Genomic DNA, 13,125 nt, shown 5'->3' on the forward strand with positions numbered 1-13,125 from the left:
CCCTAACTTAGTGGCTTCAAACACCAACATTTTATTGCTCACGATTCCATGGGTCAGGAATTCAGGAAGGGAATGGATATCTCTACTCTACATGCCGTTGGCAGGGCTCACTCAGATGTCTGGGACTTTGGTTCAACTCTACACAGGTAGCCTGGACTTCTTTACATGGGGACTGGGTTCTCCTCTTGGGTAAATGTGGACGTTACAATGCTTCTAAGGCCTGGGCTCGGAAATCTTGGAATCTCACTTCCGCTATAGTCTCTTGGTCAAAACAAGTCACGAGGTTAGCCCGGAAGCAAGGGATGGGGAAATAGAGTCAGGCTCTTAATGGGAAAACTGACATGCACATTATAGGATGGGGAGAATTGGTGGTGGTGATCTTTTCAGATGTTCTACCAGGTCCTCCCTCTGGCTACGATAGTTTACAACCCTCTCACATGCGGAATATACTTACCCCTTCCCAAGACTCCCAAAGTCCAGTCACAGCATCCCTCTCAAAATCCAGCATCTTGTGATCTGCATCAGGTTTGGAGGTGGGCAAGGCTCCTCTTGATCTGGAGATCTGTGAATTAAAGAGACCGTTATCCCTCTCCTCCTTCCCACCTCCCACCCCCAAAGTACAATGGTGAGACCGACAGAGCTGCAGTAAACATTCCCATTCAAAAAAGGAAGGAGAGAGAGGCACATGTCAGTCACTGGTCCTTAGTGATTCTGGAATCCAGCCAGGTGCATGTTTTCAGCTTCCCCTACTCTGAAGGTAGGGAAGATTCCTTGATTAGGGCCTAGTCTTGCCCTCTGGGATTAGTTCCCTAATATATTGTTCTCAGCAGCTCTTGGTCCCAGCCTCTGAGAAGTCCTTTCTTTTCCATAAGAAATATGGTTAGTGTTTTGTAGCTTTCTCAGTCTGTTCCTTGTCTGTTGAAAGCTAGATATCTAGAGGCCTTTGTTTTTTGGCTTTTTTTTTTGTTTTCCATTTTAACTATCTCTGGTCCTTTTGCTCCATGCTAATATCACTCCTTTAAAAACTTTGTGGGCTTCCTATGTGCCAAATTATAGTCTACTCCATTAGATTAAATCTCTGTACTTTGTGCCATGGGACAACACTCTTACAGTTCTTAGAACCTTCTTACCTAGCAGAGGATCTGTAAAGTACCACCTTAAATCTTTCTGAGGTCTCAAAGAAGGGTCTTACAGCTTCACCCTTGATTTCATCTTGACCCTGAGGCCACTTTTTACATTGAGAATCTTTTCCAGCTGGAGCATCCGTCCTAGACCCTCTATATTTCCTCTTTATTCAGCTTGAAAACAGAATGATTTCTTCTATAGCTTATCCATCTTGCATTATATTGTACAAAGTTGAGAAACCATTTGGTACTTTCATCATTCTGCCTGGAAATCTCCTTAGCCAGACCCACAAGTTCATTAGGTCCTTTCTTTCTGTTTCCCAAGTTACTGCAAGCAGTAGTCTTACTAATTGTGTCACCACTACATAGCCTGTGCCATCCCTTTTCAGCTCCCAGTAGCAGTTTCCTCACTGCTCTTTAAGTCTCACGTTGACCTTCCAGCCTCCATCTGCCACCTGGTCCAAAGTCAGTAGCACATGTTTTAGGTTTTTGTTATGACACCATCCCACTTCTAGCTATCAATTTCTAATATCAGCTGTCTATTGCTATATAATAAACAACACCAAAACGTAAGTGACCAAAACAACACTGTGATATTGCTCCTGATTTTGTGAGTCATGAGTTCAAGGGCTCAGCGAGGGTGGCTTGTCCCTGCTCCACGTGCTGTCAGCTGGGTGCACTCATGTGTCTGAAACTTCAGTGCTCCTTCAGATGGCCTTCCTCCTTCCACATGGAGGGCCTGGACTTTACACACAATTTAGGGAGGATTTGTCTGTTGTAATTTAGATAAGGTCAGTGCCTCAGTAGGTGCCGTGGCTGCTCCGGGTAACAGATTGGTGTGTGTTCTCCAGAGTACACCATCACCATGTACGACACCAAAACCCGTGAGCTCCGGTGGAATGCCACCTACTTCGACTATGCAGCCTCACTGCCTGAGGACGACATGGACTACAGTAAGTGCTGCCCGGTGGCTTTGCAAGGTCAGGCGGGTACTTGTGACCTATGAGGAAATGATTGCTCCAGAAAGCTGGATTTTCCCTTGGTCACCAGCATCTGGACTTTCCATGGACTCATAGTAAATTCTTAAACAGTCAATGTTGAAGGCAGGGGCCTGGGTGAGAAGTGTGGAGGGGAACCCAAATAAAGTGGTGGCGAGTTTAGCCTGAGAAGAGGGAGGACGCACTTTGTGGAGTCTCTCTGTGTCGCGGAGGAATTTACTACAAGCCCACAGGAAGCAGAATTAAACATCAGCTTGTGATGCTAACAACCCACTCCCTAAATGTGGTCATCCCATAGTTAATTCTCTAGTAGACATTCCCTCAATTCAAATGAAGACTGAAAACCAATTTTACCATCTTAACACTGGTATCTGAAGTCTGACAGAGATCTCCTCTGTGTCAGATGTGGGCAGTATCGTGGTCAGCTCTGACTTTGAGCTTAACCCATAGGTTTGAAACGATTGCTGGAAAATGCCAGATTCATAGGCATCTCCACTGGCTCCTTTCTCCTCAGTATTTACTGTCACTAATTGGATAGAATTCTAAAGAACGTCACCAAGTCAATTGCCTTTGAGAGTGGTCCTGTCTGTGTTTATAAGCCAGGCAGCTCCCAGTGTCTTGATATTGTACAGCCTGTGTGAGTTCAATGGAAACAAGTATGGTTATTCAGAGGAGATCTGAGAATACTCCAGAAGTCTTGTTTCCTCTAGCTGGCTGACTGCAACTTGCCAGAATAGGAGAGGATGTGGTTTCAAGATGGGGTGAGATTCAACATGCTCTGTTTATTTCATCTCTACAGAAATGTCCCACTTTGTGTCCAATGGTGATGGGCTGGTGGTGACCGTGGACAGTGAATCTGGCGATGTCCTATGGATCCAAAACTATGCTTCCCCTGTGGTGGCCTTTTATGTCTGGCAGCGGGAGGGTCTGAGGAAGGTCATGCACATCAACGTTGCTGTGGAGACCCTGCGCTATCTGACCTTCATGTCTGGGGAGGTGGGGCGCATCACCAAGTGGAAGTACCCTTTCCCCAAGGAGACGGAGGCCAAGAGCAAGCTGACGTGAGTTGGGGAACTTGGGGCAGAAGAGGCAACTGTGACCCTGACAGTCTGGTCCTGCCGTGGTGTGGCTTACCATGTGCTGGGGGCCAGGGCTCAGGTGGGAGGTCTCCGAAGCTGTGAGGAATAAAGAGCCAAGACTGGCTCAAATGTAATAACTGGGGGGCAGCCCTTGATGCTTCAGAATTCTTGAATATTAAATAAATTAATTAAAATTATCGGTGGGGATGGGAAAGAGACTGCCAATATAACTCCAGTACAATTTGGATATATCTCAGGTGGTGGGAATATAATAGATGTATTTATCTTTTAACTTTCTGTATTTTCTAAATTTTTATATTTTTAAATTTTATTTATTTTTAGTTATATTAGTCCTAAAAATCAGGAAAAAAAGTATTACTGTGTGTGTGTGTCTAAGACTCGGCAGGCTTGTGTTCTCCATCCCCACCTGTAAACAGGTCACTTAGCCTTGCTGAGCCTCAGTTTCCCACTTTACAGAGCTGTGGAGAAGATCAAATAAGATAACGTGCGTGAAAGTGTTGTCTAAATTGTACACCACTTTTCAAATGTAAGGTGGTGGCTGAGAGAGGTTCAGTAGATGACCAAGCCCAAACTTGCTATTGACGGTAACCAGAAGAGCCTGGAGGTGCAGCCCGTGCATTTTCACGCTGACTCCACAGACAAAGCCAACCCCCCACCTGCTCCTTGATGCCCCAGAGGGCCGGAGCAGCTAGCCGGGGGACCTGATGTCTCACCCAGTTTGGAATTTCTTGTGCTTCCTTTTGCTTTAGGCATCCAGGTTAGAGCAGTTGACTGTTTCTTAGGGCTTCTGTAGAACTTCTAGAATCCTTAAGAATCCTTAAGACAGAATGGTGGTGATTCTGGTGGCAGCTCAGTTGTCCAAATGTGCTGGCCAGGGCTGTCTTAGAGGCTTTGTGGTGGTTGCACGCATTCGTTCTCTCCCGGATGATCATTGCACGTAGTCCTTTCTGCAGGCCATCTTGGGGATGGTCTAGCGCAGCCATGCCGTTTGCAGATGAGGAAACAAAGCTTGCAGTTAGGTGATTTGTGCATGCTTTGAAGGCAGTGAGTGACAGCTGGGGCCTGCAGTCCAGTTCTCCTGGTTCTTAGAGCGGTACCCTGGCCTTCACACCCCACTGCTTGGAGTGCTAGGGGGTTAATCTGTTATTCCTGTGGGTGGTATTTGGGGCTGTGATACTTCTCTCCAAAAAGCCCCCTTTTGTGGGATCCAGAAATTAAGTGACTGGAATGCATGTATCTGTTTTTCTCCTAGGCCCACCCTGTATGTTGGGAAATACTCTACCAGCCTCTATGCCTCCCCTTCAATGGTACACGAGGGGGTCGCTGTTGTGGTAAGTCCACTACGGGGGTGCTCACACATGCAGCCTTCTAACTGCTCCTGTTCCGTTCTAGCAAAGAATGCCTTTGAATCATATATAAATATCCTGTTGGTTAAGAAAGCAAGACACAGATCTTAAATGCTCAAAAACATCTTGTACACATACAGTTTTCTACTTGATGAGGAGGGATGTGTGGCAAAAGCAGCTTCCTAAGCCTAGGAAGCCCTGGTGATCCCCCTTTGCTTCCGAGTTCAAGTCCAAGCTTCCCAGGCTGGTGTTCATGGCCCTCGTCCATCCACTCCCTTGGTGCCCCTCCTCCACACTGCTGGTGTCTCCATGCGAGTTGCCAACCAAGTGCATCTTCTCCCTGATTTCCAAAAGTTCCCTGTTCGTCTTTCTTAGCCTTTGTTCAGGCTGAGCCTCACCCCTTCTTCCTTTTCCCTACTCAAATCCTTTCCCTTCTTTTGTGACCTATCCGAGTCTCCTCCGATCTTGCCAGCCTGCCTCCAGCGCTCTGTCTCTGAGTGTCTGAGGCATCATGATCCTGGCTGCTTGTTTTGGTCCTTACTGTTTGGTTGGCATCTCTTGTCTTTCGCTGAGTTGGTTAGCTGCACTTGTGAGCAGGGTGGTTCCTGCCTCGGTTGCAGCCCCAGCAGTGCCCCAGTTAGCACTGGGCTCACGGCTGGAGCTCACTCCCCACCTGTCAGTTGCATCACTTGTGGACTGGTAGATACCCTTGCACTCTCTTTCACTTATATCTGCTACTCACAGTAGCTTCTTGGAATGCCACACACATCTTTCCTATTCCCCAGTTCCCAGAAATAAGAATTTAAAAAGATGTCCATGGTAAAGACGTCAGTGCAGCACTGTCACATCCTGAGGGAAGAGTTTCTTCTGCCTGATCTTAGGGCCTTGTGTCTTGCTCTGACTCTTGGACCAGCTCAACCTGGAGGTATGGCAGTCCCTTCAGCACTTAGGACTGTCAGAGGGAAGGTCTCCTTCTCGCCTGCAAGGGCTACCCCCAGGCCTCACTCCAGTTCTGTCTTCACAGCCCCGAGGCAGCACTCTTCCTTTGCTGGAAGGCCCCCAGACCGATGGTGTCACCATTGGGGACAAAGGGGAGTGTGTGATCACACCCAGCACGGACCTAAAGTTTGACCCTGGGCTCAAAGGGAAGAACAAGCTCAACTACTTGAGGAACTACTGGCTTCTGATAGGTAAGAGTTGGTGTCTCCTCACCTCAGGTGACGACGTGCTGCCTCCTGGTGGGCAAAAGCCAACCTTGCCGGTCACAGTCCTCAGCTCTGCATTGTGCTCAGTTCATGTCCAAGTTAGTCTTTCAGACCTTGGAACATTTTTACCCCCAAGGAAAATAAACAAGGTAGCTGTGTTACCAAGTCAGTTCTCAAAAATTGTTTAACTAATGTTCCAGAACTTAAGTACTAAATGAAGTAAACTTTGTGCAATCATCTGACACATTGTCAGTTATGTGCCAGGCATTGGCACTAGCACTTCAGAATGTATTTCCTTATTTCTCACAATGACCTTGTGTGAGGTAGACACCCTTGTTGTTTTCACTTATAGTTGAGGAAACCGAGGCGATTTCTATGGAAGAATTCACCTGGAGTTGGTGTAGGCATGAGAGTCGGGGTGAAGACCCATTGAGGGTGGTGGAGAGTGAGAGGCTGGACTTGGGTCAAGGAACCACAGCAGAAGTCCTGAGTGTGTGTTGCGAGGTCCCTTTTCCCTTCTCTTCCATTGTTGCTGCCATCACTAATGCCTAGGGGTTGAACTGGAGGTCCTATCAGCTAGAGAGATAAGAAGTTGAGATGACACAGTGAGTGTGACAAATGAAGTCAGAGGTGAGAGGAGCTATGTGTCTGGCAAGTGTCCCAAGTAATTAGAGCAGGACAGAGTCTTCTTGAATCTGATTTGCCCTTTCTGTGCCGCCTTCCCAATTCTGCCTCCCAGCCCCAGAGGTGATAAGAGGTGAGGCTACAGCTCCAGGTGGGGCAAGAGGTAAGTGGGAGGCCCGGAACACACATGGGCTGATGAGGTTTCTCCTCCCCATTCTCCCTCTTGGTGCCCCGCTGGTACCAGGCAGAGAGAGGGTAGGGCTGGGGGCACTGGGCAGGGGATGGGAGCGGCTTGGGAGATATGGGGCACAGGAGGCAGCAGGATCTGCTGCCACTGGGGTATGGATGGGGTGTAACTGGGGGTTGCAGGGAGGAGGCTGGCTGTACTGGAGCGTTGATGGTTCCCTTTGTAGTTATCCAAATCTTGTTCTTCTTTATGCATCCTGACTCCTCATAACCATTTTTCTTTTGGTTATTATTTTTACCAAATAATGGGCAAAGAAGATAAAATAATTCTACTTTTTTTTTTTAACAGAATAGTTTGGAAATCATACGTGAATGGGCCCATGGTGAGGAAAAATAGCTGATGAGCAGAGGTCGTTAAAATTACAAAACTGCTTAGTTTTATGTACTAGTTAAGGGGACAAAAGCTACCTATCAGTGGTTGAGAAGTGAAAAGATTGCTGGGAACTACAGAAATGTGTATGTGAGACTGTAAAAAACACGGGAAAAAAGTCTTCATGGCTCAGTCGCAAAATAATAGCCTTTTAAAATGGAAAAGTTGTGCAAGTAAAAAAACTGAGAAGCCCAACAAAGTGTAAAGAAGTAATTGGGGAAGCATCCCACAGTTCTGAAGTCCCTCTTGAGGCACTCCCAAAGCTAGTCATTTTTGAATAAGGCGGTGGGACTGCTTGACAATCTTGGTGTAGACTGGGGGCCACAGGTAGAAAGCATGTGCTCTTTTCCGTCCAGCTGTGTCCCTTAATTTGGTTTTTGTGGAAGACATTAAGGATATCCCCACATTCACAGTAATCTTGAAAATAAAACAAGTATACTTAGCTTACGTGGCGTGGTCTGTGGTTTCCCCCAGAGCAGTGGCCCTGAACTGGGGTGCTCTCAGCTTCACCTAGAGCTTTGTCAGTTAGACAGACGTGACCCCTGGATCCTGATGCAGTAGGTCCAGAGCAAGGCCCGTGCTTTTTGCCCTGGAGCCTGGACATACATGATGATAGACAGATGCATCACTAAGACCAGGTACTGTTTGTACAGAGATGTTTCAGGATCTCATGATTACCTTTGAAGAACACTTGGTTCAGAGTGTGCAGCACGATTTTACTAAAGGCCCAGCGATGGGAGACGCTTGTTCATAAGAACTACAGGAGGAATTGGGGATTCAGGCTAATCACTTCCACAGCAGACTTGGTAGATGCCCTACCGGAGGGGGAGGACTCGGAGCACTAAAAGCCGGCTTTGGGGCTGGCGCAGGCAGGGCACTACAGGGCAAGGTGGCATGCGGAAGGGCCACCTGATTTCTCTTAGAGCAAAGGTCTCTTGTTAGTGATCCTTAGAGGTACCCAGAGATAGTCGCATTCAGACCCCTAGGCCCCATCAGCATGTCTGCGTCGAGGTCTGAAGCCGGCAGACCACACATGAGGAACTCCTGCTCTGTGGCAAAGCATGTCTGGGTGTTCTTTGGCCGACAATGGCAAACCAGTGGCGGTTCAAAACCAAATTTGGTTTCGCTTAAAGGACAATGTTGTGTTGTAGATAGAGAACTGACCTAAAGATAGGGAATTAAAGAGAGTTTTTCCAGATCAAGAAATGTACATAGCTTGGACTAGCTCTTGTTTGTTTTTGTCTTGGCAATCTGCATCATAGAATCTTTGATAGGTTTGGGAGGACAATGGAAAGATCATACGGTGAGATCTGATCACAGTGAGAGAATAAAAAGGAAAGTTTGTCAGTGTGCTTGAGAGCGTGAACTGGCTCTTTTGGGTGTATGTGGAGTCATTTAATTTTAGAGCTAAACAGATTATCAAGCAGTATCAAATCCCAGTTCCTTATTTTATTCAACTTTGTCTCTCTCACAGTAATTTGCACAGAATGGATGCTCAATACATGTGTAGTGAATACTAGGTGGTCTTGAAATAGTAGAGAACAGTGAGTGAACACTGAGAGAACTCTGACCCCCTACCCATCTAGCAAATACGTCCTGTTGCTCTCTTATGAGTAATTCACCACTTCCCAGGACGGACACTCACATTTAGATAATGGGAATAGAATTCCACCCGAGCAATTTAAATACCAAGATGGGAATTGATACCCTTAGTGGAGCGATGTTACGAGGGAAAGCGTTGAGGGGAGAACTCCTTAAACTTCTAGTGAAGCTTCCTAAAGCTTCAGCAGCGTACAGCCTAAACTAGGAATTACCCACACAAGTCTCGCTCTGAACGTATCCTGAACATCCTGATCCCTCTCGTGACAAGGACGCTTCTTTGCTCCTCATTATGAGATTCAGAATACTGTATACATGGCATCAAGTAATAAAATTTCTGTCTTGATGAGATTTTTCTGGTAACTGCCTCTCATTTTCTCTCACTTTACAAATGTGAGCGTTCACCCTGTAGACCCTTCAGTGCGTGATGACTGCTGCCTAAGCGTAGCATCGAGTGCTGCTGCCGCATGGGCACTGTTCTCATTAAAAGTTTTGTTTCCTCTCCTAGGACACCATGAAACCCCACTGTCTGCGTCTACTAAGATGCTGGAGAGATTCCCCAACAATCTGCCCAAACATCGGGAAAATGTGATTCCTGCCGATTCGGAGAAAAAGAGCTTTGAGGAAGTGAGTGGGGAGGCGAACAGTTAGTTACTGGCTCTTCATCTCAGGTTTGGGGGATAAGCCTTTGCCCTTGCCTTCAGAGCCTGTGGTCTACTCACGAGGGAAGAGAATGCACAGGATTCCGCAGCAAACGACAAACTGTTAGGGGCCAACGGGGAGGCGGGGAAGCACTGGTGAAGCTGTGGGAAGGGCGGTAGGACTGATGGGTGGGTTTGGCCTGGTGGGAGACAGGCAGCTCTAGGGCTGAGGAGATAGGCCTGACCAGATCCGACGCTACCAGGTAGGGAGCAGTGGGAAATGGGGTCACGTGGGTCCAGAGGAAGCATGTTACCAAGCCTTGAGCAAGCCTGGCATCGGAGTGAAGAGTTGACAAAGAGAGGAAGTGGGGAGACCTGAAGTTCTATGGAACCAGGAGTGGCCTGTTGAAAGTGGCCTGGTTTGGCTGCTTGGTCTGGCGGAGGCTTGGTCTGGCAGACACCCAGGGCAACCTCACAGTGGAGCGTTGGGCAGCAGGGAGGCCTACCTAGGAGGTAGCTGCCGTGAGGTTCTGACTTGGGTGACCTTCCTGCAGCCCTGGGGGGATACAGTGTGTAGTCAGGGTCTCAGCTAGAGACAGAGGGCCACCCAAATTAGGATAATTTGAGGGGAGTTTAATAGAGGGACTGTTCACACAGTAGACAGTTCCAGCGGTTCTCTTAGCAGGCTTTGGCCTGAAGTGGGAGCAGAGGGAGTGGAGAGGGCCCCAGACCAGGATCCTAGAGCTTCAGTTGAGGTAGTCAGCAGCCCCACAGAACATGACCTCATTCTCCTCCCTCTGTCTCATCTCCTGGTTCCGAATCAGAAACCAGAGGACAGGGGAGACCATTGCTCTGCCCATGTGGGGCTGCTTTCTCGGGCAGGGAGCAAGTGGAGACGGCTGGACAGTGGCTCTGTAGGAGGAGTCGGAGCAGGCCAGTAGGGTGGGGGTGGGGGTCCAAGGGCCATTCAGGCTTGGTAGCTCCTCCGGCCCTGCCATAGGGGGCTGGGTGGCTGAGAAGGGCCCTGGGCTATGGTCAGGGTCAGAGGAGAGGCTGGCTGAGGTGAGGACCACAATCACGATGAATTCACTTTAGAGATTTACATTTTATCCAGAGAGAAAGGAAAGGAAAATCATGTGGACATTTACGATTCCCAGGCAAAGTATCTATGTTGTCCCTCATCTCTGGAGGTAGCCAGGTCAGGGAAATGCACTGAGTCCTAAAACGGTGATCTTGGATAGCATTGGTGCCCTAAAATCTTGATCTATTTTGATCTTATTAAAGTCAAGCGTATTCGTTATTGAACACTTAGAAAATAAAAGCCTGAAGAATAAGACAATACCCTTAATCTAACACCCAGAGATAGCCACAGTTGAAATTTTCATATATAATTGTCCGGTCTTGAACAGAGTCTTTTAAAAGTCCATTAAAATACTCTGAGGTGCGTTTATATGATAATAAGACGTAACTTTTAAACAAACATACTTGAGCAAATGTAATCAAAAGAGCGTTGTCCCTGGTCACACACTCAGAAACATTAGTCAGTTGCCTGTCACACACCAGCCATGCCACACCCCCCCGTACACGTGGGAAGGGGGCAGCTGGAGTGGGAGAGAAGGTCCTCATGGGCAGAAGTCTGGAGGGGTGAAGGGGGTGAGCTTGGGGGGGATGCCGAGCCCTGCGCTCGCCAACGAGGCCATGTTCGTTTCATTGGGCAAACAGTAACAGCGCATCTGGAACACTGCATGCTCGAGAACAAATCAACGCATTTTTCTGAACTATTCCTGAAGTCCTAGAGATTCTGAAGAGCTTGGACAGAAGCTCCACTTTTATCCAATTTAATTTGGGGCTTCTAAGTAAAATTTTCTTTAACAAAGTGTTCTGATGTGTTTCAAAAACTTTGAAAAATAGTGGAATAGTTGAATAAATGATTTTGTTTTTGGAGTCGCACTGAAAGTTTACAAGCAGTGTAAGAAAGCTGCTTTATTACTTTATAACTGTGTGTGTGTGTGTGTGTGTGTGATCTAATGTGAAATGGTATTACCAAATTGACTACTAACCTTTTCACCAGACTTTGTTATGGATGGTTTCAGCGTTTTCCCAAATATCAAATCTACCATCAAAGGAGAAAGTATTTGCCTTCAATGAGGATTTTCAAAAGAATATAGAATCTGAAGGCACTTTCAAAAGTATTGCTCTAAAAACTGTTTTTGAGTAATGATAATATCACTGCAGTGATGTGTGGCCTCTGAAGGCAATGACTTTGAAAAAGGCAACAATTATCTGGCTTTGTGATCTTTAGATGGGCTTTTTAAAAATCTGCGTTTTACGGTGTAGTCATTCCTTGTAAATAGTCATTGCTTCTCTTGATCCTTTGGCACATTTCTACCTGGCTAGAAGCTTTGCAGTGATGTAGCCACTCTCTCCCGTACAGGTTATCAACCTGGTTGACCAAACTTCAGAAAGTGCGCCTACCACTGTTTCTCAGGAGGTGGAAGAGAAGTTCACTCATGCCCCCGCCAAGCCTGAGGCCCCCGTGGACTCCATGCTCAAGGACATAGCCACCATTATCCTGAGCACCTTCCTGCTCATCGGCTGGGTGGCCTTCATCATCACCTACCCCTTAGTAAGTCTCAACCCCTTCCCTTTGCTCTTCCGCACGTGTCCGAACTCCTGTGCCCATCACCTGATGTCGGTGAGGTCTGGACAAAAATGGCAAACAAGCAGATATGTTTCCTTTCACATTTAAAAGCCAGTATTTGCTTATCTTCCAAAACATTGTAATTAAAGAGACACTAGTTTCTCAAGAAAGGACAATTTTGTACTTACATTTAGTTTAACTGGTGGTAGAAACTGATCTGCAAACCTTGCTTGCAGATCATTTTGAATAGTTAACTGTTTTCTTTTTCTTTTCTTAAAAACTGCCTGTTAGGGATATCAGATAGAGTGAAAAAGTTGGCATGGTAATTCCTTCGACTTTCCAGTTGGAAGTAAGCAAGCTAAAATTACGTAGTTGAGTAGGTTGTGGGTTGGATAAAATATGCTAGAGGAATATTCCTAATGAAGTTACTCAGAGCATTGAAATGTTATTGCCTTAGAACACAAACGCTCGGGAATGGGAATGACAAGCCCTTTATGGCACTTTCCATTTGTCCACATGTGTTCACCTGCATTCTTTTATTTTTTACCCCACACAGTCTTATAAGGTTATTATTATTTATCCTCTACCCACAAATAAAGAAACTAGACTCTGGGAAGTTAACTAACTTTCCCAAGGTTACTCAGCTCATAGATGGCATTTCCAGGATTTCAACCCAAGGTTAGGAGAGAGAAAGCGGGAGAGAGCCCGTGCTGGAAAACTCCCAGTGGATTGTTGGCTACACACCCGTTCCTGTAGTCACCTTCCCAAGCCAGGCTAGTAATAATCACGGATCACTGCCACTTCAAATTGTGACGGAATGAACTTTCAGAATAATTGAGAGGAGGGTGGGGGTGTGGGGAAGGTAATGTGATGAAGTGGGGGGAGCGAGACCCTGGCCAGGCTCCCCGCGTTTCAGTCCCGCTCTGTCACATCCTGACTGCGTGGCTATGGACCCATGGCTGCTAGGTTCTAAGCCCAGCTGCCTCCTCTGCTTCTCTGGGTTGCTGACATCTGTGCACTAGCCTCTATCAAGTGCATAGCCCTAGTAGACAGCAAGCCTGGGTCTTCTAAGTCTAACTGGCACAAAGACCTCCAGTCATTGAGCCGATTCTGCCTCCTCTGCCTGTTTGCTGGTCTCATCCCACCCTGTGGGGTCGTATAAAGAGCACCTGCTTCCTTAGCCATGGGGAGCCTCTCCTTTCTAGCCTGCTTGTTGCCCTGGGGGGATGGG

The 13,125-nt window shown here is 47.1% G+C and overlaps 1 protein-coding gene across 2 annotated transcripts in view; it reads left to right on the forward strand.

Moving 5' to 3' along the window:
* ERN1 (endoplasmic reticulum to nucleus signaling 1) overlaps positions 1–13,125 on the forward strand; it is an 81,934-nt gene that overhangs the window by 52,247 nt on the left and 16,562 nt on the right. For both annotated transcript variants that reach the window (XM_070560245.1, XM_070560246.1), the window contains exons 7-12: positions 1,976–2,077; positions 2,922–3,183; positions 4,475–4,553; positions 5,593–5,758; positions 9,121–9,239; positions 11,688–11,879. In XM_070560245.1, the coding sequence (XP_070416346.1) occupies positions 1,976–2,077; positions 2,922–3,183; positions 4,475–4,553; positions 5,593–5,758; positions 9,121–9,239; positions 11,688–11,879 (920 nt within the window). The remainder of the gene's footprint in view (positions 1–1,975; positions 2,078–2,921; positions 3,184–4,474; positions 4,554–5,592; positions 5,759–9,120; positions 9,240–11,687; positions 11,880–13,125) is intronic.

The sequence above is a fragment of the Equus przewalskii genome, chromosome 10 (genome assembly GCF_037783145.1).
Source record: "Equus przewalskii isolate Varuska chromosome 10, EquPr2, whole genome shotgun sequence".
Classification (NCBI taxonomy): Eukaryota; Metazoa; Chordata; class Mammalia; order Perissodactyla; family Equidae; genus Equus; species Equus przewalskii.